Source organism: Octodon degus, unplaced genomic scaffold, assembly GCF_000260255.1.
Source record: "Octodon degus isolate 3935 unplaced genomic scaffold, OctDeg1.0 scaffold00084, whole genome shotgun sequence".
Lineage (NCBI taxonomy): Eukaryota > Metazoa > Chordata > Mammalia > Rodentia > Octodontidae > Octodon > Octodon degus.
The window spans coordinates 10879333-10904320 of NW_004524660.1; the positions used below are offsets into that span (position 1 = coordinate 10879333).

At 45.3% G+C, this 24988-nt stretch overlaps 1 protein-coding gene across 1 annotated transcript; it reads right to left on the reverse strand.

Annotated features, from left to right (window-relative positions):
- Nucleotides 1-7047: 7047 nt before the first annotated feature.
- Nucleotides 7048-24708, reverse strand: Vcam1 (vascular cell adhesion molecule 1). The gene is made up of 9 exons (XM_012515966.2): nucleotides 24420-24708; nucleotides 23601-23876; nucleotides 21192-21524; nucleotides 19466-19732; nucleotides 16427-16702; nucleotides 13751-14071; nucleotides 12794-13060; nucleotides 11250-11504; nucleotides 7048-7936 (listed from the first exon to the last, which is right to left on the reverse strand). Exons 1-9 carry the CDS (start codon nucleotides 24469-24471, stop codon nucleotides 7776-7778), a joined length of 2208 nt encoding a protein of 735 aa, XP_012371420.1. The 5' UTR covers nucleotides 24472-24708; the 3' UTR covers nucleotides 7048-7775.
- Between the last annotated feature and the right edge of the window lie 280 nt (nucleotides 24709-24988).

Sequence of the window (24988 nt, forward strand, 5' to 3'; positions counted from 1 at the left end):
CTAGGCCTCACCCAAGAGATCCTACTACGGTCAGTTCGGGATGGGACCCCGCGCCAGGTAGTTTCACTAATACCCTTTGCAAGCTCACGGGGGGAGAGCTTGGGAAACAGTGGCCCGCTCTGCTGAGTGGCCATGGGAGGCATTTCTGTTACACTGAAGGTTAGCTGGAAAGTGGCCTGCACGCTTAGGAGGAGCCCAAACCAACAAGGAGCAGCAGGGTCTGATGAGATTGTCGCAAAAGAGTGACCTCTTTTGTTCACATTTCTGCTGGGAAGTATGAAGGGACTCCACAGCCATGTAAACGTGTCCACAAAGATGAGCGCAGAGTCCCCGGTGAGAAGTCAGCTGCCGTTTAGGTGGGCTTAATGTGAGTGCAGCCCCGCGCCGCATGGCGACGACAGCCGGTGGTGACGCAGACGCTGATGCACGGCGACGACACGGCCGCGGCAAGGCCTGGGCAGGTACATCGTGCACGCGTGCTGTGAGCTGGTGTGAACAGACCTAAGCCCCGGGGAAGCGCCGCACATGCACTTAGGTGCAGGCAGGGACACGTGAGAACGGTATTAAGTGACTACGTTATTAGTTTTTATATTTACTACACTATGCTCTTTACTTTTATTTTAGTTATCTCCTTCTCCTTATTAAGAAAGACTTGGTTCCAGAACAGCCTCGGGAAAGTCTTTCCTGTGATTCCGGAGGCGTCACGGAGACGCAGCTGCGGTGTGCTAGCGCCTGAGGGCCCGCGGGGGCGCGAGAGGCTCGTGACTGCAGGGCCCGGCGTGCGGCCGGTGCAGGGCTCGTGTCCTGGGTTTTTCATGTTACAAGTTTAAAATTAAAAAATAATTCAAATAGAAAACATAACAGTATAAAGAAAAGTATTTTTCATAGCTGTGTGATACGCTTAAGCTCAGTGTCATACAAATAAATCGTTTTTAAAAGTAAAACATTCAAAAAGGAAAACTTTATAGTAAGCTAAGGTTAATTTATATGGAAGAAAAACTTTATATACATTTAATTAACTTATTTATTTTGTATTTTTAGGGAAGGGTCTGCATTGTGTACAGGGTCTCACTACTAGCTCAGACTGGTAGTGATCTGCCTGTTTACAGCCTCCCAAGAGCTGGGATTACAGGCTTGCGCCACCACGCCCAGTCTCAGTCGCCATCTCAGCGTACCCCAGGGGCAGGCCGCGCGCTTGCAGGCACTTTAATCCACTGCGCTGTTTGGCTGGATCCTATATAACTTAATCTAGCCCTGGTTTAGAACAGAGTGTGCTCACGTTCTCGCTTTCATATTAGCTCTGCTTGTACTCACCAGTCACCCACAGAAACGTTCAGCACGGCAAGCGCCATTCATGGTAGGTGTTCCACACAGGGCACTATTTTTTAAAAAAAATATTTTCTACCAGATTTTTACTGTACATTTTCAGTTTTAGGCACCTTTGCAAACACAGATACTGCTGTGCTAAAATGGCCTACATGACTGTAGTCAGGATGATTACACAATGTACAGGTTTGGAGAGCCGGACAGTGGGCCACCCGGCATGCACTTGTCTGTTTCATGTGGGTCGAGCGAGTACACACGAGCATGTGTGTGAAGTGCAGTCACTGAGCAGTGCCTTTCTCACAACTTGCCACTCTCTCGGTAAGCGATGCGTGGCTGTATTCCTAAATTTCTGACAGTCAAGTATGACCTCAAGCAAGAGAAATAACGTTCATTTTTGTCATGCATTCAAAGTTCTGTATGCTGAGCTGGGGAGGTAGCTGGGCGGCATCGCGCAAGGTCCCGAGTTCGATCCCCAGTACCACAAAAGTGAGTTCTATATGTGAAAGCAGTTCTTAGTGGATTCTCAGCACAATGACGTGCAATGAGCTGGTAACTGAGGGAATTTCAATCGCATGCAAATTGGAATAATGAAAAGTTGTCATAACATTCTTAATTACAAATTCTGATTTTAAGAATTCTTTTACACAGGTGAATTCTCATTCAAGAGAGCTATTTGAAATTGTTGAAGATACAGTTTGGTAGACAGATGAGGCATAACAACCCCTTCACCTCACAAAGTCAATGTTGCCTCTTTGTTCTTAAGACCAAAATACCAAACTTTCACTTCTGCGGCTTGTTTTGCTCCTCCGTGATTCCCTGTGAGCCCTGCTGCTGAAACGGACTGTTTTCTGATCATTTTGTTTTCCAGTGTCTGAAAGAGAAGGGGATAAATTTGTGCTCAAACTCAAACTGCTTTTCACTTTCTTTCTTTTTGCTTTTCACTTTTGAGGCAGCCCACGTACAGGAGATGACACGCAACAGTCAGCTCTTGCCAAGGAGTCCTCGTAACAGAACTTGGAAACCTTCAGCTCTCTGCGGTGCTACTCATGGATTCCTCCAGAGCTGTCTTGGGATCCCCTTCCAGACAGGGCAGATCGGTGCTTCGGCATTCAGACTCCTCCGGAAGGAACTCCAGCCCCAAGCACCTCAGCAGCAGCAGTAGATGACTTTTCAGTTGGGTAATTGCCGGTTCCCCGTGTTTTAGCCATGGGAGCTTCACTTTGTTCACGAGTGTCAGCCACGACAATTTCCTTTTCATCAGGGCTGTGTTGTGAATGATTTGAACCCTTGTAAACTTTTCTTAATTCACTTGTACACAGTGAACACTAAAAAAATAGATAAATATCAAAGAAACCAAAAGCTAGTTCTTCTCAAAGAACTATAAAATAGATAAAACTCTAAGCAGACCATAGAAAAAGAAAACATGAATTAGTAAGACTAAGCATCTTAAGAAAGCCTATGACTAAAAGGATGATATTGTACTATAAGTATCTTAATGCAAAGAAAGAGTACTGAGATGAAATTACCGAATTTCTTGAAAACACCGAGAGGAATGGTTACTCAACAAAAATAGGGAGCTGAAATATTTCATGATCTTTTGAAAAAGGTTGAATGTGTACTTGAACCCATTCCCATGAAAACTCCTCCAGATCTGATGTCTTCTCTTATAAATTATATAAAAATTAAGAAGGATAATAGAATTTCACAGATACTCTTCATGAAATTTGAGTTGGAAATATTTTCTAATTATCTTATGAGGCTAGTATTATTCTGGCAACAAAACTGGACAAAGATTTTACTAGAAAAGAAACTGCAGATCAATATTCCTTATTACTTTTTAAAGTAATTTTATTGAGAAACAAATAGCAATGAGAGTTTCAAAACCGATTAGTAGGACAGTTTCAATAATTAATACATTGCATATTGTTGTCTTCTTAGTGGTTATTCATAGTATAAGATGCAGATATGATATCCTGGCCAAACACTCTTAGTACAAATCTTTCTTCTCATTGAATTAAGAGAAAGTAGCTGTATATCTATCCTAACTATTTTGTATATACAGATCCAAAATGATCCTTCATTTGTATCCCCTTTTTTTGTTTAGTTTTGTCAGAGATGGGTATTCCATTGTCATTTAAATATTGTAGGTGTATGAATTCAGCAAGATAATCCGATACTGTCCAGTAGTCCATAATAGTAGTGCATTGTCCATAGGACTGGCAGTGTCAGAAGTTGTTGACTTGAGCCTTTTACAGCTCAGCATATCAATATGGCTTTACTTTTTATACCTTGTTTTTACACTTTTCTGTTGGATGGTTAAGACCAAGAGAAAGCAAGACCTATATAACAAGAAATGTAACTTTTGTATCTGACAAGGTCAGTCAAATCCCATCAAGATTTATCCTGAAACCCTGTACCGCAGTTTGTAAATCCTTTGTCAGTGTCAGCCATGTGGATGAGTCACGGCCATTGCTTGACCAATTTGCTCTCTGTGAAAGCCTGAGAGAATGTTTTCTCTCTAGGTGACTCTCTTTAGGCACACTCTACATCGTCGATCACTTTCCTCTGTGGCCCCATAATCGCCTTGATCAGAAAATTTAGGAAACAAGTGAGTTACGTGATGTTACAGTACAGGTTCTTCTATGTCCTTAGTCCTCACTGACCTTGAAAGGCTAGGGCCAAAATGTTGGCTGTCCTTGCAGCCCTTCTTTTTCTCTGATTTTTCGTCTACAAACTTAAGTTGTTAACCCTCCAGAAGTGAAGCTTATTATTATTACCCTACAACATAGGCAGTTGAGTTTAACCTCACTATTTGTCTGAATATCAAATATCTTAGATTATGGCATAGAACAGGTATTTTCCATCAAGTATTGATATGTTAAAATTTAAGTCCCTATAGAATATGAAGAAAAAATACGTAAAAAATAAAAAATACTTAGGAATAAACAATTACATATTTTTACACAGAAATTTAGAAATCTAACCATATACAGCATTATAGCAGGACAGTCCTATGACATTTTTTTCTTGTCTCTTGTTTCATTTATTATTCTTTTTTTTTAAACATTTAGCTGAGAGACAGTATGGCCATAATTGGTATGTCATGACAAGCAGTATGTATTCAGAAGACCAGAGTGACAGACATTCCACGCATGACCCTACCATTGCACACTGCGATCTTCAGTGCAGCTGCTTAGTTCACAGGTATCAGCACACATAGTTAGTCAGGGTGAGAATCCTACCAAATAACTGCTAGTTTCCAAAACCTGCTGAAGATTCTCAGGATCGTTGCCTTGCCCATCTCCTTATTACTATTATCCAGTCAAGATACAAAATCAATGGTATAGCCATATAGTTGCAACCATTAGAAATTGAAATTTAAAACCCAGTACCACTTACAATAGTATTGACAACAGTGGTGTGCTTAAACTTTAGCAGAAGATTGTAAGACTTATACAGTAAAAAGAACAAAACACTGATAAAAAAAATGGACGAACAAAAGAATAAGAGTTCTTAATAACTGTGTTAGATGACTCAGCACTGCTGTAATTCTTCCCATGAGCAGAGTCAATGAAACTGTAACCAAATACCTGCAGGGTGTTTTAAATAGAAATTAGCAAGCAGATTATTAAATTTACATGGGAAGTCAAAAGATCAGGCATTCCAACCCTTTCTAAAGTGTGAAGCTGGAGGCCTCCTGCTACTGACTTCAGGCTTACCGTCCAGCCGCAGTGCGTGCTGCAGGACCCTAGTGCGCTGGTGTGTGCCCTGGCATAGCAACCCGCAGAACAAAACAGAAGGCTCAAAACCGTGATCACGCAGTTGTCGGCACGAGGCCGCTGCTAGGGTCGCTCCCTCGCTCTGTCTGTCCCTGCCTCCCCCTCTCCCCTCGTAGTCTACAAATATATGTGCTCATAAATATTTGTATGTATTTAATTTGTACCAAATATTCATAGTAGCCCCAGATTGCAATCAGCATGACTGTGTACAGCCGATCCAGTGGAAGAATAAATCATGTTTTCTGTGAGTGTTCAGTGGTATGCACCAACACTAAGAACAAACGATGGACACACGGAATTGTGATAGAAAGCAAGCCAAAATAGATATTAACACTCTTGAGCACATTAAAATATAATTATTCATCAAAAAGATACCAGAAAGGAAGTGAGGCCTCAGAAAGGTCACAAGCAGAATAATGAAGTAATCAGAGCACAGATTCAGAGGAATGTTTGTGGAACTTAAAACTGGCAGAAGGCTAGTGCCCAGGGAGGGGGTGTGTGCATGCACATGTGTGCATGCCTGTGTGTGCTTGTGCATGTGTGTGCGCGTGTGTGTGCATGCATGCACTTTAGTAAGGAAAGTATTAACAGTCTCTAGAAAACAAGCAAAAGAAATGTGCAGATACTTCACAGATAAAACGATGCTAAACCCGAAAGGTCCTTAACTATATAAAAATGTGCTCAATCTCACAAATAATCAGGAAAATATAATTATAAAATATTTATTATGAGAAATGATTTTATATCTATAAGGAAGAAAAAGTTGAAATCAGAAAATGGCCACATTGGGCAGGCTGCTCAATAGTGAGAATTTTTACTCACTTTCATTGAAGTGCAAAATATTTCTACTGCCTCAGGAAACAATTTAGCTTTCCCCATAAACTTTGACGTTATATAGACCCCACCCCAGAAAGTGTGCTGGAGAAACGCTGGACCTTCGGGAAGTGCTCGCAAATATCAGCGAAGAACATGTACAGTAATGTTCAAAGGAGCTTTTTCTCATAAGAGAAAAGATTGTAAGAGCCCAAATGCCCATTAGTACAGTGGATAAGAAATTGGGGCAACGTTCCATAGTGAATTACTATATACAGCAATAAAATGAGTGGCCCTTGGCTGAATTATGCAAGGACATAATGTGACAGAAGTTTTGAGTGAAAGAATAAATCAAATATATCATTTGGTTGTATTTATATAAAATTCAAAGCCCAGCAAAACTAAATAATATATCACTTTGGAATATTTATATAGGTATAAAACCTCCAAAGAAACCAAGGAAATAGTATACATTAGGGATACTTATTGGTAAGAGCTGTCTTTGTGTGTGTGTGTGTGTGTGTGTGTGTGTGTGTGTGTGTGTGTGTATTACACGCCAGCTTGCGTCGCACAGCAGGCCCTGAGTCGCGGGTGCTCTGTCTCTTGAGCTGGGAGATACACGCGGAGGTGCTGGGTACCGACCACAGGCGGGCGCGTCTGCGCTACTCTACCTGCACTGTGTGTCTGGGGTGGCGACCCTGTAGCACACATATTATTGTGCTTTGTTTTTAAGACAACAGATGTTAAGATGTGTTTTCTAAACTAAAACCTCGTATTCAGGGTTAATCACAATGTTGGTATTTTGTGATTAAAAAGCAGATGTGTTACAGTTTGGCACATGGTCTCTAAAAGTTTCGCGTCACTGCTTCATACATTTTGATTGAAAAGTTGAAGATTCCAGGGACCCAAAACCAGATATCTCAGTTCACTAGAGTAAGATGATGCCAAGAGAGCTGAATTTTGTGAAGTCCCTCAGGTAATTTTGATAAAAGTAATCTGAAGACAACATTTTGAGAATGTGCATTGTCTTCATAGTTTAAAGCTTTCACTCTTAACGGTGGCATTTCAGAAGAGCTGCGACGTAATTGAAGGAGGCATTTATAATAAATACACACACAACCCTTCCAAGTCCAGAAAGTATCACTTTACTATACAAAAACCCTAAATGCTTACAAAAGAAAATAAAAAGAAGTTGCATCTTAAAACTCCCTCTGCAAAGTTACACACGATTCTGACGAACCCACACCAGACAGCGTCTCCGTACCGTGCCAGTACCATGCCTGGGAGCCAGGCACCCGGGACCCCCTAGGTTGAGGTATTCAGTACCCGAAGCCAGCCCAGTGTGCTCTTCATCATCCGCCTGTATAAATTTGACGCCCTGGCTTCTTCGTCAAACATGAAATTATTTCAATAAACTTTGTAAGAAGAGGATTTTGTTAAACGAAGTAACATTAGAGAGATCACGTCCGTCAGCTGCCAGTCAATGCTAACAATTAAATTCCCACAGATACATTAAGTTATTAGCAGTCCGTCCAGGCAAAGGGCTGGTCACTCCCATGATCTGAAGGGAGCGCGCTGCCGCTCCAAGCAACCTCGCGTGGCGGGCTTCCACTTTACATGTGTGCCGAGCGTCATCCTGTGCGCCCGCGGAGCAGCGCTTCGGGGGCTCCTCTCTGCGGCCCGCCTTCCAGGCGCTAAGCTTTCCCCTGGCTTCTCACACCCCGAAAGGGTGCAAGTGGCCTTTCCTTCTGTTTTCCTGCACTGAGAAGTCAGAACTTGTCTCGCTTTTCTTGTGGAATGATGAGCAGTAGTTTTGGGTTTATGAATAATGGTCCTAGTTGAACATCTCAGATGTTACTACACTTTGGATTTCTGTGCTTCCACGAGACTGTATGACCCTCTCATGTTGGCTCTTCTCGCAAAGCAGACGATCACCCCAATGGCAGGCATGATTAAGAAGGAGGCGCAACAGAGAGCAAGGAGCTCGGGCGAAAAGTAGTCCTTGTCACTGTCTCTTCCTGGAAAATAACAAATGCATGCAATGAATGTCAGTACAAGAAGAAATCATTCGAGAATAATTCATGTTTTAATGTAACAGTACAAATAGTTCTCTAAAGGAAAGGAAATCCAAGCAGTGCGATAAAGAGCAAAAGGCTCAAATGCGTATTTCTCTCAATCATCCAAATAATTAGTCAGTTGCTCTGCTCATAATGACCACAGCTAACGATTACAGCTGTTGACTTCCACAAACGCGTTAAAAGGTATCACGAGTTTCAGGCATAAGGTGGAAGAGGGGTGGGATCCTTTCCAGAAGCTGAAATTGGAGAGAGGTGTTCATTTGGAGATACAGGATATCTACTAGAGTTCCAAGGCTGGGTCGCCAACCGGCTTTCCAAGAAGACCCTTGTAGCATTTAGAGTGTGACCATTATAGTCAAATACCATGATTAAGATTTGAAGACAAAGAATTTGGATTGTGGACTTTTCAGCTAGTGTGTGTGTGTGTGTGTGTGTGTGTGTGTGTGATGCCTGAAGTAAAGACATCATGACAAGCACTATTTCTCGCAGTCATCCACGTTCTTTCAGCTCACTGAAGTTCTTTGGATGGCAGCACGTTTCCATACACGTGTTACTTACTCAGAGAAGCTTTGCTGACTCACATCTCCCCAACCTAAATTAAGAATCCCGACGTACTCTCAAAACCCACCATGGGCCAGCGAGGTAGCTCATTGGACTAGAGTACCTGCTTCGGCAAGCTTAGGCAAGCGCAGGGACTGCGGTCCAATCTCGGGCACCACAGGCCGCGCCAACCCCACCCTCAGGGCACGCTGAGCTGGCCACAAACAAACAAACAAGCAAAACCACGCATGACACTGTCTTCATAGACTTTGTCACCGCTGGCAGTTAGACGCTACCCCTAGGATTTACCGGTTAAATGTGGCTCCCGCTTCTGACTGTGGTCTCTAAGAGCTGCATTTCAGTCCAGCACGGACTGCAGGGCTCGGCTCACCACTTGGCATAGCTGCTGCCCCCAAAATATCTTTCAGCCTTACTTTTTTCTTTCTGTGTCCTCACTTGCGAATGAAGGACAGAAGATAGCCATGTGAAAAAACCCTAGATGAGTGGGCTTGGGTGTGGCTCAGAGGCAGGGCGCTAGCTGGCATACGTGAGGCCCTCGTTCACGCTTCAGCACCCTGTGAGGACGTCTGAGGAGGAAGCCGGAGCATTCCTGAAGGCTGGCTTCTGCTTCTACAGCACGCAGTATTAACTGACCTCGTGGTTAAATTTCACAGAGTGGCATACGGGCTGCCTCCATCTTGGCAGGAATTAGTGACCTGAATCTGGTCCCCACTGCATTCCTGCCAGAGCTTTCTAAACACTGAAAGCCACTCTAGTAAATAAAACATTAGTATTAGTTAGTATGAAGCTATTTTTTCAAACTACTGAAGAAAAACCACTTCACCTTGAACAAAATAATTGCCTCACTTTCCCACTTTTGTCTGATAGCATTGAATCAGTCAGGGATTAGGAGTAACACCTTAATGGGACACTCATCATTGTAATTATGACTGGGCATTAATACTGATGACATGCTACACAAAGGCATTTAAGTTCGTATTGTTTTCTTTTTAATTCAATAAATATTATTTTTGGCCTTTCAGTTTTCCCCCAAACATCTGCAGAAAATCTCAGATTTGCTGCTGAGCAGTTGCCAGGGCGTTCTCCTGCTATAAACACTGAAAATCTTAACAACGCCTGTCTCCATCAGTGGAATGCATTCAAGCCCAAACAAAACAAAACATTTAAAAGCCTAATAAAATACAAAGCAAAACTAGATGAGAACATCCAGGAAATTTTCAGGCGTTTTTCCTTCAACGATACCCACCTATTTTAAGCCACATTCGGTGTGAGTGCCTAATATTTTTCGGTTGCTCATTTAAATAATGGGGGTGGAAGTGGCAAGTAACGGAGTAATTAACTTAACAAAGCAATTAGAAAAGACTGCATGAAGGGAAAGATAAAAAACGAAGCGATAATATGTCTTTAAAGAGAACAATCAGTTATAAATGGAACTACAGAAATGCAGCTCAGCTTCCTGGTGAGGCAAGCTAAGTTAAGGGTGGCCAGGAGCATCAGAGACAAGAAAGCAGGAGCAAATGAGGGTCAGCTTCCTGGTACCTGAGACCTCGGGCTGTGCAGACAGCCCCAGGCTTGCTGGAGACGCCAGTTGTGCGTAGCCCTGAGGCTCCTACCATGACTCAGGGGCGGTGTCCCATTGTCTGAGCATATGGCAACTTCACTGGCCAGATCAACTCTTTCCAGGATAATTACCGCAGGGCAGGGGGCTGACTAGAAGTTTTACATGTAACTGTGATACTTTCCCCTTCCTTAACTTTTTAAATGTATTTCGAATGTGTACTGATATTTTCATGTTTCAAGGAGGTTCCGTGAAGACAGGAAATACATAAGGCTGAGGAAGTTGGCCACGTTGGTAACTTTTTCTTTTTTCTGATACAGGGTCACATCTTCTCTTCATCGAGATTAGGTGCTGCTAATTAAGCATCAGCCCCCTTCAGAGTTGGCACTGCCACTGTCCACCACCAAGTGTGGCTTCCAGGACACGCTAGGAGCACAGCAGTGAGCAAGGAGCAGACGGCTGATGAGTCGGGGGACACGTCCTGCTCAGCGAGGAAGATCAGCAGGCGCAGCCGATGGAGCAGCCACAAGGGGATGGCGATTCGGGGCCCTGGCATTCTCGGAGGAGACCATTGTCCTCCCTTTCTTTATTAGAAAGGAGTAGGATGCTCAGGACTGTGTGCTCTACAGAAGCCTGTCCTGCAGCCTGGAGATCTTGTGCTGCCCAGGATCAGGGTTGCTGCTTTCAGTAATAATCCTGAAAGGTCAACCCAGAAAATCTGCAGTTACTCCATGGTAAGAAAATAGTGTTCCTTTCAGGTAGCGAGAGAGTCTGGAAAGGATTATTTTTCTTGAGGCACCAACCTTGCTTCTATAGTTTCCTTTCAACTCCCAGGGAAAGATTTTGAATATGTGTTTAAACATAGTAAAAGCAAGACCATAGAGACCAGCGACGAATCGTTAACTTTGAGAAAAGCAAATGGGAATTCCACTTTCACCAGTGATTAACGTCAACTTCCTGACTAAACTCTGTAGGCCAGAACAGCTGTATCTGATTATTTTGAGGGACATTAAGAAATAAACACCATGAACACAGAAGTCCCTCATTTTGCTAAGTCAGTCATCTCATCTTAGAAATTTGCTATCATCCCTGGACCCTCTGGACAAATACAAAAAGCAAAATAATAAAACCAACCTTTGACGTCCAGTGTTAGACTCCTTAACTTGTCTTTCGATTCGCATTCGTACACCCCCGCGTCCTCCAGCTGCACCTTGTGGATGGTGTACACACCCCCTACCGACTTGAGCACTGTGTCTCCTGTATCTGTTTTTTTCTTTAGTATTATCCAAGTTTCTGGAACGTTTCCACATGTGCAAGAGATAATGACCATGTCTCCTTCCTTGACATTCTTGGAAGGAAAAGCTGTAAGCTGTATATCTCTTGGAGCCACTGAAAAGAGAATTTTGAGAGTATCTTGGGTTAAATGAAATTCAAACCAATGTCATATTAATTGAATGACATCGCAGTAGCTGCTTACTGTTCTCATGAAATGGTAAAGGCAAGGGGTCAGTGTGCACCGCTTTGTCCCGAGCGGTCCTGCTTACGCAGAGCAGGCGTGCCTCTTCCATGTCCTTTGGCCCACGTCTTTACCCAGCCTAGCATGAACAATGGTGTCTCACAGGAGCCACCGCCTCCCAGATCCAGAGCTTAGCTGCAAGAGATGGCTTTTCACTGCCCCAACAGCACCCTACTATTTATCAGGTTCTGAGAACTGGATGAGATACTGGACAAGCAACACCTCATTAATGTAGTCACTCTTGGAGGGAAGCGCTGTATCACTATTTTATGATCGAGATTTCTGTTAAAGTCATTGTTGTGACTTCAAGACTTTTTTCAAAGCCAAAGTGCCATGACATCCAACATAAAGGTTTTCTTTAAGGTTGCAAATTGCACTTCCAAGGCCATCCTAAAACACAAATCTCATTGACATGAGGTCACAATAAAATGCAAATACCTTAGTGAGAATAATCTCAAGGGGGACAGGAGGAAATGGGTGTCGTGGAAGAAAAGAACCCTAACGACGGAAAGGGAGCGGGAGCGGGATAGACCAAAGGGGTCACTTCACGCTCTGGCTCGCGGCGTCTAAGGCGCCACTCTGCCAAGTACCAACTGCGCTGCTACAGGTCTGGAGTCTCCGCCCTTGGGGAAAGGCACGCATCTCATGACCTGACCCACTCTGGTGGCCCCTGCCAGCAGGCCACTAAACGAGGGCGGACATAGTCACTGCTGCTCTGGACCACCAGCGTTCACAAGCTGCCTGAGCCTCGTGGGCTTCTCAGCCAATGCCAGCAGTCATCCTGGGGGAGTGCTGCTCAGGGTCTAGCTCAGCCTGGTCAGGTGGCTGTGACCCCGAGCGCGGCGCAAGCGCGCAGGCCCCTCCTCCTACCCTTAACTCAGCCCCATGAACGCGGTCTCATAAATGTCACCAGAAGTCCTGGCACAGCCCTGGAGCCAGCAAGTCACTGGACGTGAAAAGAACTTCAGCAAAAGTGACTTGGTGTGGCTGAAGCAGGGGATGTCCTGCACAGCGAATACCAAGGGCTTTTTAAGAACCCTCAATACCTTCTCTAAACACAAATGTTGTTTTCAAGGAGGATTTTTTTCATAACTAAGAACCAAAAAATACTAACTAATACTAAATACTAACTAGTAATAACTTAAAATCGTACACTGCTTACCTTGGATAGTTAGTTCAACCTCTTTCCTGCTTATTCCAGCCTCGTTTATCCCTTCACACACGTAAGTGCCAGAATCGTCCAGTTTGGCGGAAGCTAAGCTGAGCGTGGCGTTCTCCGCGAGCGGCTGCAGCTCTCCGCTGCTGAGCTGTCTGCTCCACAGGATTCTGGGCGCGGGCAGGCCGTGGGCAGTGCACGTCATGTTCACAGAGCTGCCCTCCTCCAGGGTGGAGGAGGGCTGGACCAGGACGGTAGCGCCTGCGGGGGCAACTAAGGCGGGGGGCGGGTGAGCTCAGCAGCCGCGCAGAGCCGGGCTCTGGGCCGGGCGGCCCCGTCTTGGGCTGCGGACCCCATTTACTCCAGGAGAGGCAGAATGACGCGGACAAGCGCGGCTGCTCTCTAATGAAGTAAATCCCGCAGAAACCCTGGCTCCCAGAGCACGGCCGGGGAATGGCAGCGTGTGTCACGTGTGGACGGTAACCGTGACTGCGCGTGTCTGAGCACTTCCGTGAAAGTCGAGGCTATTTCTCTCTCTCTGAATCTGGCGGGATTGGTGACCACTCTGAGCAGCGGGAAGCGGACAGAGGAACACTACGACTTCTCAGCGCGGGCCTTGGAGCGCCTTCTGGCATCACCTGCTTGCAGTGCTCTGCCCTGGAGTTAGCCCAGGCAAGCGTCCACGAGGGCACACCGCGGAGGGAAGGGGGACCCGCACGGCGGGCACCTGAGCGATGCCCTCTGAGGCCCGCCAGCCCGCGGGCCTGCCCCAGTGCGGCCGTAGTCATGATGCAAGGAAGGGGCAGCCCTTGCTTTACTCGAGGAACTACCATAATCATTTTAGATGCTCATTTCCGTTATCCTTTCGCAAGGGTTTTAACTATTAACCTTAAGCTATCTCTGGCCTGGTAAACACGACAAGGAATCAATAGTCGGCTGCGGGCACAGCACGTAAGCACTCACCCCTGACAGAAAGTGGCCGCGCACTCTGCCTCTGCTTGGGTTCCGATTCCACTCCGTCGATATGTAACTTAGCCCGACAAACGAGCACTTTTCCGGTGTCTTCGGGGCTGGGCGTGAAGGTCATTTCCAAACTTCTGTTCTCCAGGGATGTCATGTTCATCTCCCCGGAAAAGTACTTATTCATCATAAGAGCTTCCCCCTTATATATTTCAATCTCCAAGCGGGCAGCGGGGTACACAAGAGGAGCCTTGCAGATTACGGTGGTGGGGTGCCCACTCACTAGCAGGTCGCTCATCTCAATCTCTGGATCTTGAGGGAGTGCTGGGGACGGCAAGCAAAGGGGACATAAGGAAAGCGAGCTAAACGCTTGTATGCATGGATCTCAGAACGGCAGCTTTATGAGCCAGGGTAGAATGACCAATATATAAACAATACTAAGAAGAAGAAACACACAATGATAAAATTAATTAAAATATGTTGGAAATAAAAATACATTAAGTCATCATATAAGAAATGCTTTTGCTTTTTATTTTCCCTTCTAACGATACCATCTTGCTGAACACATGGCCTGCTTTTTTTCCTAAAGGGTATCCATTTCTACCCTCTTATTTATTAACTATATATTTTAGATACTTCAAATGTTTTTCATGATGTATTAGAGTAAATTAGTTCCTCAACATCATTATCTCAATTAAATAATTTCTGATAAATGGGCATTATTTGACGTAATGTTTAGCTAAGACAGCTGGAACTTATGGAGGCCGAGAGAATTTTCTCTACACGCTGCACCCATAAGTCGCTGAGCTGAGCTCACAGACCAGTTTCTCCGACCTCAGGCCCTGGACGTGGTTCCGCCAAGCAGCTCTTTGATCTCAAGCAAACACACAGGCGCCCTCAGCTTAGGGAGTTTAATATATAACGTTGAAATTTAGGTGGCCAGTTTTAAATATTTCTCAGATAATACTTGTAATCAAGAAAAGAACTGCCTTAACTAGATTATTTAGAACATAGTTATTTAGGATCTAATCTATACAAGGGCGACTGAACTTTCCAGAGAACGTTTACATTTTTAAAAAATGTACCCGTACTTCCCATGCAGTCCCCTCATGCTGGGCACGCCGCCCACCCCCTTGTCCTTGTCACTTTCTGCCGCTGCTCCTCAGCTCTTCTCTCATGAGTGTTTTTATGAGGTGTGCTGAGAATACGGGCAACGCTGCCGCCCAGGGCTGTCCAGCCGGCAGCCTTGCGAGATGCCACGGTGCGCATGCGTCCGTCTACCCTAGTCACCGGATCTGGCTCCGCGCGATTTCTGCTTGTTTCCCCAAATCCAAAGGATCGTGAAAGTCAACACTTTGAATGGATTTGGGACATCAAGGCAGCCACAACTAAAAAATCAGCACTCATGAAAGAGGACTCCCAGGACTTCTTCAGAACGTGGCCAGGACCACAGGACAAGAGTGTGCGAGGCGGGGACATTTTCTGAGGGGAATTAAGGACAGCTTTCCTTTTACTGTAGTAGAGTTTCAGAAATTCAAACATTCACCTTATATTTTGATCGTGCCTCATAATAGCATCTATACTATATCCTGTATAAATCAGTAACACGAGCCTCAAGTAATTATCAAGGGCAAAAGCAATACTAACTTTTCCCCAAGGCAAACTGTTACAGTGATTCTCAAGTATTTCCATATTGTGATAAGAGTTATCATGGCCCTTCATTCCTGCTGGGGACCTGCATCACTATGTCCAACTCTGGGTACTGTGATAAAACACTAAAAGTCACCCTTCCTCTGAGAAATTTAGGTCTCTTTACAATCATATTGTTCTTCTGAGATAATCCTGAAAGGCAGGACAAGTTTGGGCAAGGCTCTGGTGGAAAAACTCTATGAAACGTTTTCTTGAACTCATGGAGCAAAACAAAGCAGAGGAATCTTCTCGAGAAAGTAATCACGGTCACTTCGCGTATCTTGCTCAGCGTTCGTTACAGAGGGAAGAACTCCAGCGACATCAGACTCATCGAAATTTGTGGTTAGAAAGCTTTTTTTTTTTTTTTTTTTCAAACTTAGGTTGCAGAAGAGCGAGCGGGGCACAGAGTGCGTGCTCACAGCGCATGCTCGTATTCAGGTCTGATGTCGCCTCCTGATTCCACCCAAGCAGAGACTTGAACCGCCTTTCAGGCTGCTGCCGTCTGCGTGTCTGGTGTCAGGTACTTCCAGCCGCCTCACTTCCCCCCATTTTTCAGACCAGCTCTCCAAACATGCTTTTACAGTGGTGGGCTCAGGCCTCACCACCAACCCGGAGAGTGGAGCAGCAGTGTCCCCAGGCCAATTATTTGATGGGCGCTGACACCTGCTGCTGTCACCACAGCTGGGCAACCCACAGGCAGATAGAAGGGATGGAAGCAGGGAGCAGGGAGCTGGGAGGGTGAGCAAATGCGTAAGAGTCCCGATGAGACACGAGCTAAGGCTGGTGTGTGCCGGTGCGCGTGCAGCGCGGGCCCAAGACTCAGAGCATGTGTGCTGCACCCAGCTATTTTGGCTCAGCGACTTGGGAGCCATATATAGTGCTAAATTCCTTTTGAAGCTAATGGGTCTCACTGCTTCCCACAGAAATCGTATTCTTTTTCTTGTAAGAAAATTGAAAGGACAACAATAAATGACTCTGAAAAGCACTTACAATAGAGCTTCACGTGGATTTCCCTTTCCACCTTCCTGTGTCTGCAGGTCACAGTGCACACGTAATGATCTTCATTCTCGAAACCCACAGAGCTCAAGGCCACGGTGGACTCGGTCCGGTCGCTCCTCACCATCCCACCCAGAGGGTTGTTTCTCTGCGTTCTCCAAGAGAAAAATGGGTTCTCGCAGCCTGCGACACTGCAGGTCAACACAAGCGAGTCTCCAACCTGAGTGACAACCTGGTGTCCAGGGGAGACGTCAACAGTAAATGCTTTTTCTGAAGAGAAAAAACAAACAAGAGGAATAACAGGTAAAAGTCTTTTCTTCTTTCTCACGTTTTCCTAAGTCATCGTTTTTCCCTTCTATCCTTTCAGCTATTTGGACCAAGAAGAAGTTATTCTTTTCTACCTTGGAGCCTTCAAAATGAGACCGCATTGCCTAAGGATAAAACAACAAGGGTTTGTGAAGTCAGATGATGAGAACCAATGTAGGTAAAGAAAGTGGTTGGAATTTTTCCGTGGCAATTATCCACTTCCTGCCTGACTGTGTTTATCGGCTCATTCTAACGGTGAATAAAGGGTCCAATAACCCCCACTGCTCCTGGGGCACCAGTGACTGCTGACTGGCACCGTTATTTCCTCGGCCTTCTCATTTTCCTTCTGCTTCTATTCTTTCTTTTCTTCTTTTCTCCTTTTTATCTCCTGCAGGAAATTTTTAAAATTTTTATGTAATATATATATAGATATAGATATTAATAAATAAAATTTTAAAAGTGCTTTTCTATGGAAAAATGAAATAAAATAGCTAAAGAATAACACTGGGTACCATAACCGTAAACCTCCTGGAGGAAATTTCAGCTCAGAAGTGCTGACTTGCCGCAGCTTGTGAGGGGCAGCATCAGGCCGCCGCAGAACAGGTCTGACTGGAGACCCCAGCTTTGCTGCGGTTGAGATAACTGAACCGGGTCATCCCCATGTAGCGATAAATAAAATCTAAAGGCGGTTCTAGAAATAAACTACCCCAAAGTATTATTGAATTAGATACCATATCGATAATGGACCATGCTCAGAGCTTCGGTTCCAGCAGTACAAACTCGTATCTTTGAGAGTCACGCTGAGAGCAAAGTGAAATTTTATCTCCAATTTGCTTGATGCAATATGAAAATACTATGCAGTCATCTCAGGTTTGAGGCTAAAGGGTGAGGCCAGGCTCCTAAGTCGGGAGCACTTGAGTTCACAGGTTTTGATTGGGCGGCTGCAATTTTGGGAGAATGTGAACCCCAAATCCTGATTTTAGCCCACAGAAGAAGCTGGGAGCAGTGGGGCCACTCTTGAAAGTGTCAGATGAAATGCCACAGAAAATCAGTGTCTTTTTGTAAATAGGAGCAGGAATAGAGAACTTTCAACACACAGATTATCTCCTGGTGCGTTTTCACAGCTCTCATTTGTGCCAGGATGACTTCCTTGTGTAGTTGTGAAGCCCTAATAATTACCTCAATAATTGCCTCAATGAGCTCATACACTCTTAGATTCAGAGGAGAGGCCATCCAGCACAATAAGCCGAATTTCCGAATTTTCGCACGCTAGCGTGAGAATGAGGAACTTCTGAAGCAGATCCACTTCCTGCCTGCGAACACTCTGACCACACACACCGGGGAGCCCTCGGGGAGGAACATGCAGGTGGCTCAGAGGTCTCGGAGGGTCAGCTGGGTGTTTAGCATTCAAGCTGGTTAACATCCCACGTGGTGCAAAACGCAAAGCAGTCCTTCCCAAGCCCAGAACACGTTTCCTTTCCACATTGAAATGGGATCCAGTTTACGATGGGATGGAACAATTCCAGGGCGGATGATTGACCGCACACGTTTTTGCTAGAATAACGACTTTCCTGGTCACTTGAGAATGCTAACCTAATACCCAGTGGAGTCAGTCTGCTGAGGTGAGTTCGAATTTTATTATTTTTATCATTTAGGATTAAATTTCATATTTTTATATTTTAAAATTTTGTATTGACCATATTTATAATTTATTCGTGTAGTCAACAAACATTTATTGGAAACCTACTGCGTGTCAATCAGGTGCTATGCTTACCACCCAAAAATTAAAGTGCTTGTGTGAACACACACACACACATTCACACGACATACACACACAGTTCTTGACTTTCAGGAACTTACAGGTGAGTGGACCGACACACCTCAGCGGGTTAACTTGGCTATCCCTAAGCATGTGCCCTCTGCGTCCCGGCCAGCGAGCTCCCACAGCGCAACCACTCCGTTCTGCTGGTCTGTGGTCCAGACCGAGCAGCTTCTTGGAGAACAGTTCTCAACTGGTGCACGCTGAGCTGTACAGAAACGCACACGTGGCTACAAGGATCACTGCGTGTGCGTGGAGGAGAGGGAGCAAGCCACTGCTTGGCACAGGCCGGGACCCAAAGCTTTGTCCCGAGGATGGTGAGGACGGCCAGCTGCAGGCAGGGGAAAGGCCACCCCAGGCAGCACAAACAAGATGCAATGGCTGTTGCTGTTTATGGACATCTTCCAAAAGTCCAGGTGAGGGGTGATAAAATAAGGCAACAATAATGCTTGAAGAACAGGCCAGATTCTAGGATTTGTTCTGAGGCAGAACTAACAGATTTGGTGACACAGAATGGAAACATGAATCTGGGGACAGCCAGCATAGAACAGCCCAGGTCCTGATTAACCCAGGTGAGAAGAGAGGACTGGATGCCGGGCGTGGACACCTGGGACATGTCACAATTCGCAGGACAGTGGGAGAGAGGAGCGGAGATGAAGGGAGCCAGGGAATGATGTGGCTAGAGTTTAATCCAAGAGCGGGGCTGCGGAAGCTTGGAGAAAAGACTTTCGAAAGGGCTGAGTTTAATAAATGCATACTTATCAGATATATTGGCACAGCACGTGGCAGCCAGGTCGTCAGTGAGACCCAGAGAGGGAAGCAGAGCAGGAATTTCAGGCAGACGCTGTGTCATTTTTGCTCCAATCCCCACAACTGCACCTTAATCCTTTTGCTCACATTCTACTCACCTTGAACAACTAATTCGATCTCTTTTCTGTTTCTTCCACGCTGATTGACTCCTTCACAGACATAAATTCCAGAATCTTCCTTCTTCATGGCAATTAAGGTGAGACTTGCATTCCTTGAAAGAAGCTGTAGGTTTCCATTGTCTAGTTTCTTGCTCCACAGAATCTCAGGCGCTGGCAGCCCCTCGCTGGAGCACGTCATGGTCACAGAGTCGCCCTCTTGCAGGCTCGCAGAGGGATGCACAGTGATCGCTGTGTTCTTGGGCGAGACTGAAAAGGCAGGCACAAGGTCAGCAGCCGCCCAGCCTGTCTCAGCCCAGCATGGCGAATGCCCTTCAGACTTCCGCCAAGTTAGCATACAGATCTGCTGAGGCATTATGAAAACAGTCCATCTGGCTTCTGACGAACATGTTACCTTTATTAATGTTGGATGCTTTCACGTGGGTATAGACATTCAGAAATTAAGAAGAGCCCTTAGGCCATGTGGCTCAGCTGCCTGCCTAGACATCTTATCAAGACCTCGTCAAAGTCAGCTGCAGCGTTTCCTGAGCGGTGCAGCTCGTTGCCTTGAGAAACAACAGGCTTGAATTTTATCTGTCTGTCTATCTGTCTGTCTGTCTGTCTGTCTGTCTGTCTGTCTATCTATCTATCTATTTCAGACAGGGTCTCACTTTGTAGCACAGGCTGGCCTTGAACTCGTCATGCAGCCCTGGCTGACCCTGAGTTCCCAGCAGTCCTCCCGCCTGAGCTGCAGAGTGCTGGTGCAGGCGTGCACCTCCATGCTCGGCTGAGAACTTGATTTTGAACATCTGCAGTTATTAGAAAAATACCGATTTCAGCTCAGTGCTGAAATCTTCCTCTTTGTAACTAACTCTTATCTACTGGTCATAGTATAATCAGTCCTCCGATGTTACCAAATAAATCTTTCACATACAACTATCTTTTAAATATTTAATTAGAGCTCTTTTCCAAGTTCGTATTCTCTGGGGAAAATATAAGCTATCTTGGCTGTTCCTTTCAAAATATCGTTAAAATCTTTCTATCACAATTGCTTTGGGCTAAACACACACTAGTCGTCCAGAGTGCTTTGGAATGTAGCACCCAGAGGAGGACACGGCATTGTAGTCTCGGACAGGACGCAGCAAGTGCACCTGGCCCCAGCCGAGGCAGGACAGCTGCAAGTCCCCTGCGCTTGCAGGGAAGTGCAGGCAATCAAGTCTCACCATACTCTCCCCAGCTGGTGAGTGCGTGCCCATGGGGGCACAGGTATGCACGCACATGCGCACACGTGTGCACACACACAGACATGCGCACACACATGCGTGCATGCGCACCCAGAAAAGAGCTCATCTTGTCAGATTTCTATATCTGTTCATGAATATCTCAAGGCCTACTATAAGAACTTCTGCAAGACACCATTGAAACTCTCTTATCATTGAAGCCTATTTCCTATTACCCAATCAGGTAGTAACACTGTTTCCTCTTTGACAGAGAACTAGAGAAATTACGTAACTCAAGGTCACACAGTCCACAGAGCCAGAACTTAAGCTCAAATCTTCTCAGTCCAAATCCATTGCTCTTCCCACCGAATTGTACTACTAGAAAATGCTGTTCTCAGGGAATAAAAATGGTACAAAACTAGTTTTACTCTCAACCATGGGCAGGTGTGTTACACCAGACATCCAAATGTGCACGCGCGCCAGCCCAGCCCTTGCTCACAAACACTTACTGTAGACCTGCAGCTCTCGGCTAGTCTCCCTTTCTTTGGGGCTTGATTCTTCAAAATCAGTGCTTTCATCTATATTTAATTTAGCTCGGCAGACAAGTACTTTCCCAGTATCCTCAACGGTGGGAGTAAAGGAGGCTTCGAGGCTCTTGGTTTCCAGGGCCTTCTTGACCTCATCTTCTGCAAAGTGCTGGCTGATCAGGGTAGAGCCACCTTTCAGTAACTCCACCTCCAGCCTGTCAGGCGGGAATACCTTGGGGACCACACACCGGACTGTGACGGGCTTCCCGACCTCTGGAAGGTCACTCAGCTGGATCTCTGGGTCCTTGGGGAAAGCTGCAAGTTGAACACAGTATGAGTGGGGTTTCTGCTCATGTTTGTGTGACTTTGCACTATTGTAGCACAATGCACATCAAGTCCACTGCTTTGTGAGAACAGTTTTGCTGCAGCATAGCAAATCATTTAAAGAGCTTTCTGTGATTTGGGTTGGGTTCCAGAGGCAGGAGTCAGAATCAACCATCTAGAAAACTTTTCAGTTTTGACCCTATATAAAAGTTTATAATTTATTAAAGAAAGGGAGGAAAAACCCTCACATCTATTGAATCTTACATGTGCCTGTCCCCCTGCTCTAGATTTAACATAAGCGACTGTACTCCAACCTTATAATAGTTCTAAGAGATAAAATATATATTTCACAAATAACAAAATTTGGACTTAGTGTGTCTGTATAATTTGCTTAAAGCCACACAAATACTAAAGTTAAAGCTGGCATTTAAACCTAGGATTTATATTACTTTATATTGTTGCTGTGGATTAATACTGCATCATATCACATTCTCTTTCCTCAGTCAGAGCGAATACAGATCTATTTTATATGTAAGGAATCCAAAGATATACTAAGAAATAGGAGGAACTTGAACAAACATCTGGCTTCTGAAAATGGAGCTCGTGCCTAGAATTCATCCGCCAGAGCAGGGCACTTGTGCAGTCCTTCGGGCTGGGACTCTCTCTTGCAAAATCTCACTTGGTGTCCGAAGCAGCAGCGCACTGAGCCCTCGCGGGGCACAGCACACCTTCTTGGCCTCCTCGTGCTGTGGCCCTTCTCCTTATACCTTGTCATCGCGGTAACACTTTGGTGGGTTCGCAGCTTTGTGGAGTAAGAAGGAAATCAAGGTTCAGAGAAAATTATAATCCAACGTGGAGTGGAAGCAACTGTTAGCCATAATGAGAGGCGGCATTCTTGGAGAAAAACTCCCTGATGAGATAATTAAAGCCAGAGCTATCCTCATTTCTCTTTTCCTAAATCTTGAACCACTTGCTACTTAGAGGCAAAAGACAAAGGCAGGGTGCTTTGTTATTTGAAAATATAGTATTTTTGATTTTCCAGCATTTTCTTCCTTCTAGTCTATTAAAGATGTCTAGAGCTCACTCAGTGTATGGCAGGTAATACAAGAACTTGCTACTTTCCGCTGTGTTTATGTAAGAGGCACTAAGGAGGCTGGGCAGACATAAAGCATGTGTGCAGCCGGCGTAATTGAGAGCAGGCTTCCTGGCGCAGCTTCCTGGGAAGCTTTAGAACACATGGGGCTTGTTGAAATTCCAATTCAGTTTACTGAGCAAAGCTGGAATCCAGTTCAGTAAGAGGAAACTAGTGTAATTATCAACTCATCAAACACGGTCTTCGTGAAGAAATTACCATGCATGAGTACGATGTGTGAGTACAGATTTTTAGGCAAAAAGAGACCATCAGAAATCAGAAAGCCTGGTAATTCACACTAGGTTGGCTTTCTGACTCCTCTTCCTAACTCTCTTTACTGACTTGTGAGCGGGTCAGATGCATTCTTGGCGGGCTGCTGAGCTGGACCCGGACCCCACGAAGCAAATGCCACAGCCACAAAACTCCCGACCTTGGCGGCACCGAGGCCACGTGCCTGAACGTGCAGAGGTATGTTTTATCACATCTAAGGAAAAGACTTTCATTCTCAAACATCTGACTAACTGAAAGATCTTCTGCTGAACCTTTAAACTGATTTTAAAAGCACCAAAACGCATCAGAATAAATGAGTGGAAAGTCTCGTGGGACACAATCTTTAGGAGCACGAGCAAGTCAACACGCACAGGTAGAATCGAACAGAAATTTGGAAAAAATGAACCTTAGAGATTTTCATTTTCATAGCTAAAGACACAGGGGTATGGAGAGGTGGAAACTTGTGCTCCCTGGCTTGTAGCTGAGTTGGAAAAGAAAGCTTGAGTTAGCTAGCCTCATTAGTCTCCAGCTTTCTTGTTTCATATGTTTTGCAGCCAAGATTCTGGATGTGACTATCATTTTAAAAGCTTCCTTTGAAATATATCTTTAAAAGCTATTTTAAAGCAGAACTGAAAGAAAACCCAAAAGCTCTCTAAACCACTTACAGTAGATGTCCACGCGTACTCCTTTTTCCTGTTTCTGGGGCCCGCAGGTCGCTGTGCACAGGTAAGAGTGCTCGTTCTCGAAGCCGACCGGATCCATGGTCAGCGTGGACCTGGCCCCTTCTGTCCTCACCTTGGCGTTCAGTGGGCTGTCTATCTGGGTTCTCCAAGAGAAGGATGGGGCCTCGCAGTCCATGGAGCTGCAAGTGAGCGAGACAGAGTCGCCTATCTGAGCAAGCGTCCTGGATTCTGGGGAGGTCTCAATTCTAAAAGCCTGAGCTGTAACAACAAAAAATAGAGAAGCAAATTTACTGCTGGCTTGTGTAGCATCCTGCTCCCTTTTCTCTGTTCCAGTAAAATATTCAAGATATGACCCAGCTAATGTTTTCCTAACAGCTTCTCCCTACTCCAACATGGCCCAAGAGCACTGAAGTCCTTGCCAACGAAGGTGTCAGAGTCACCTTTCCTCATAAGAACTCTCCCTTCCTGTCTTGATGCTTATTTATCAGAGTTATTGTGTTGTTTGCAAAGTTTGACCTCATTATCAAGAACAGGATACTAAACCAACTACTGAGACAGAATTCAAATTACTCATTTGACATTGGGAAAAAAGGGCATTGAATACATCAATTTTCAGCTCTAACTAGGACAGTATAATGGCATCTTTCAGAGCTCAATACCACATCAAAAAGCTGGTGACATTAAGTTTTCCTATTGCTTAAAAGCCTAGCTCCTTTCTCTGCTGCCACAGTAGAACTGGCTGAAGCCAAAACCAGGGCTAACCGGAATGCTAACATTTGGAATAGATCAAGCAGAACTTACAGACTGCAAACACTGTCCACAGTATCTTCCAAGCTCCAAAGATCATGGCCATCTTCCCAGGCAGTTGTAAGCCGCTTCCGTGATGAGAGAACAGTGATTCCAAACCCTACGTCCGCCCACCTGAAAGGACCTGGCAAGTCTAGCTCCCGAAGCCAGAACGGCCAGTACAGTGAAATGGAAAGTCCGCTCCTTATAAAGGGTCAGCTACAGAGGAGGAGGGAAATCCCTTCAAGGGGAAGCCCGGGGCAGAGCGGAGCAGAGCGGAGCTGAGAAAAAAAGTTTAGCTGACACGCAGCCAAGTCCCAGCGTTAACCCCTTCTCCAGCGGCTCCTAGTGCTGAAGCTACCGGCCAGAGCCTGAGAAAGCACAGCGCTTCCAGGGCTGTGAAATGCAGGCTCTGCCCAGTCTTCAGCTGCAGAGGAGTCTGTCTGCACGAGAGATAAAGAGTGCTGATGGCTGAGCGAGCTGTCGGGATCCAACGGGCAGGCTGGGAACTGACAGCCTCCTTTCTACACTGGATGGATGGCCCCACCATGTAAGCTGGTTTTCTCCACTAAGAAAATACGTGT

What these genes read in the sequence shown, in the direction of transcription:
- Vcam1 (XM_012515966.2), bottom strand. Translation starts at nt 24,471, where the DNA reads ATGGCCATGATCTTTGGAGCTTGGAAGATACTGTGGACAGTGTTTGCA. An exon ending in AGTACGCGTGGACATCTACT is followed by an intron (nt 21,525 to 23,600) that starts GTAAGTGGTTTA and finishes TTCAACTTGCAG; the next exon opens with CTTTCCCCAAGGACCCAGAG. An exon ending in GCGGCCACTTTCTGTCAGGG is followed by an intron (nt 13,061 to 13,750) that starts GTGAGTGCTTAC and finishes CCCCCGCCTTAG; the next exon opens with TTGCCCCCGCAGGCGCTACC.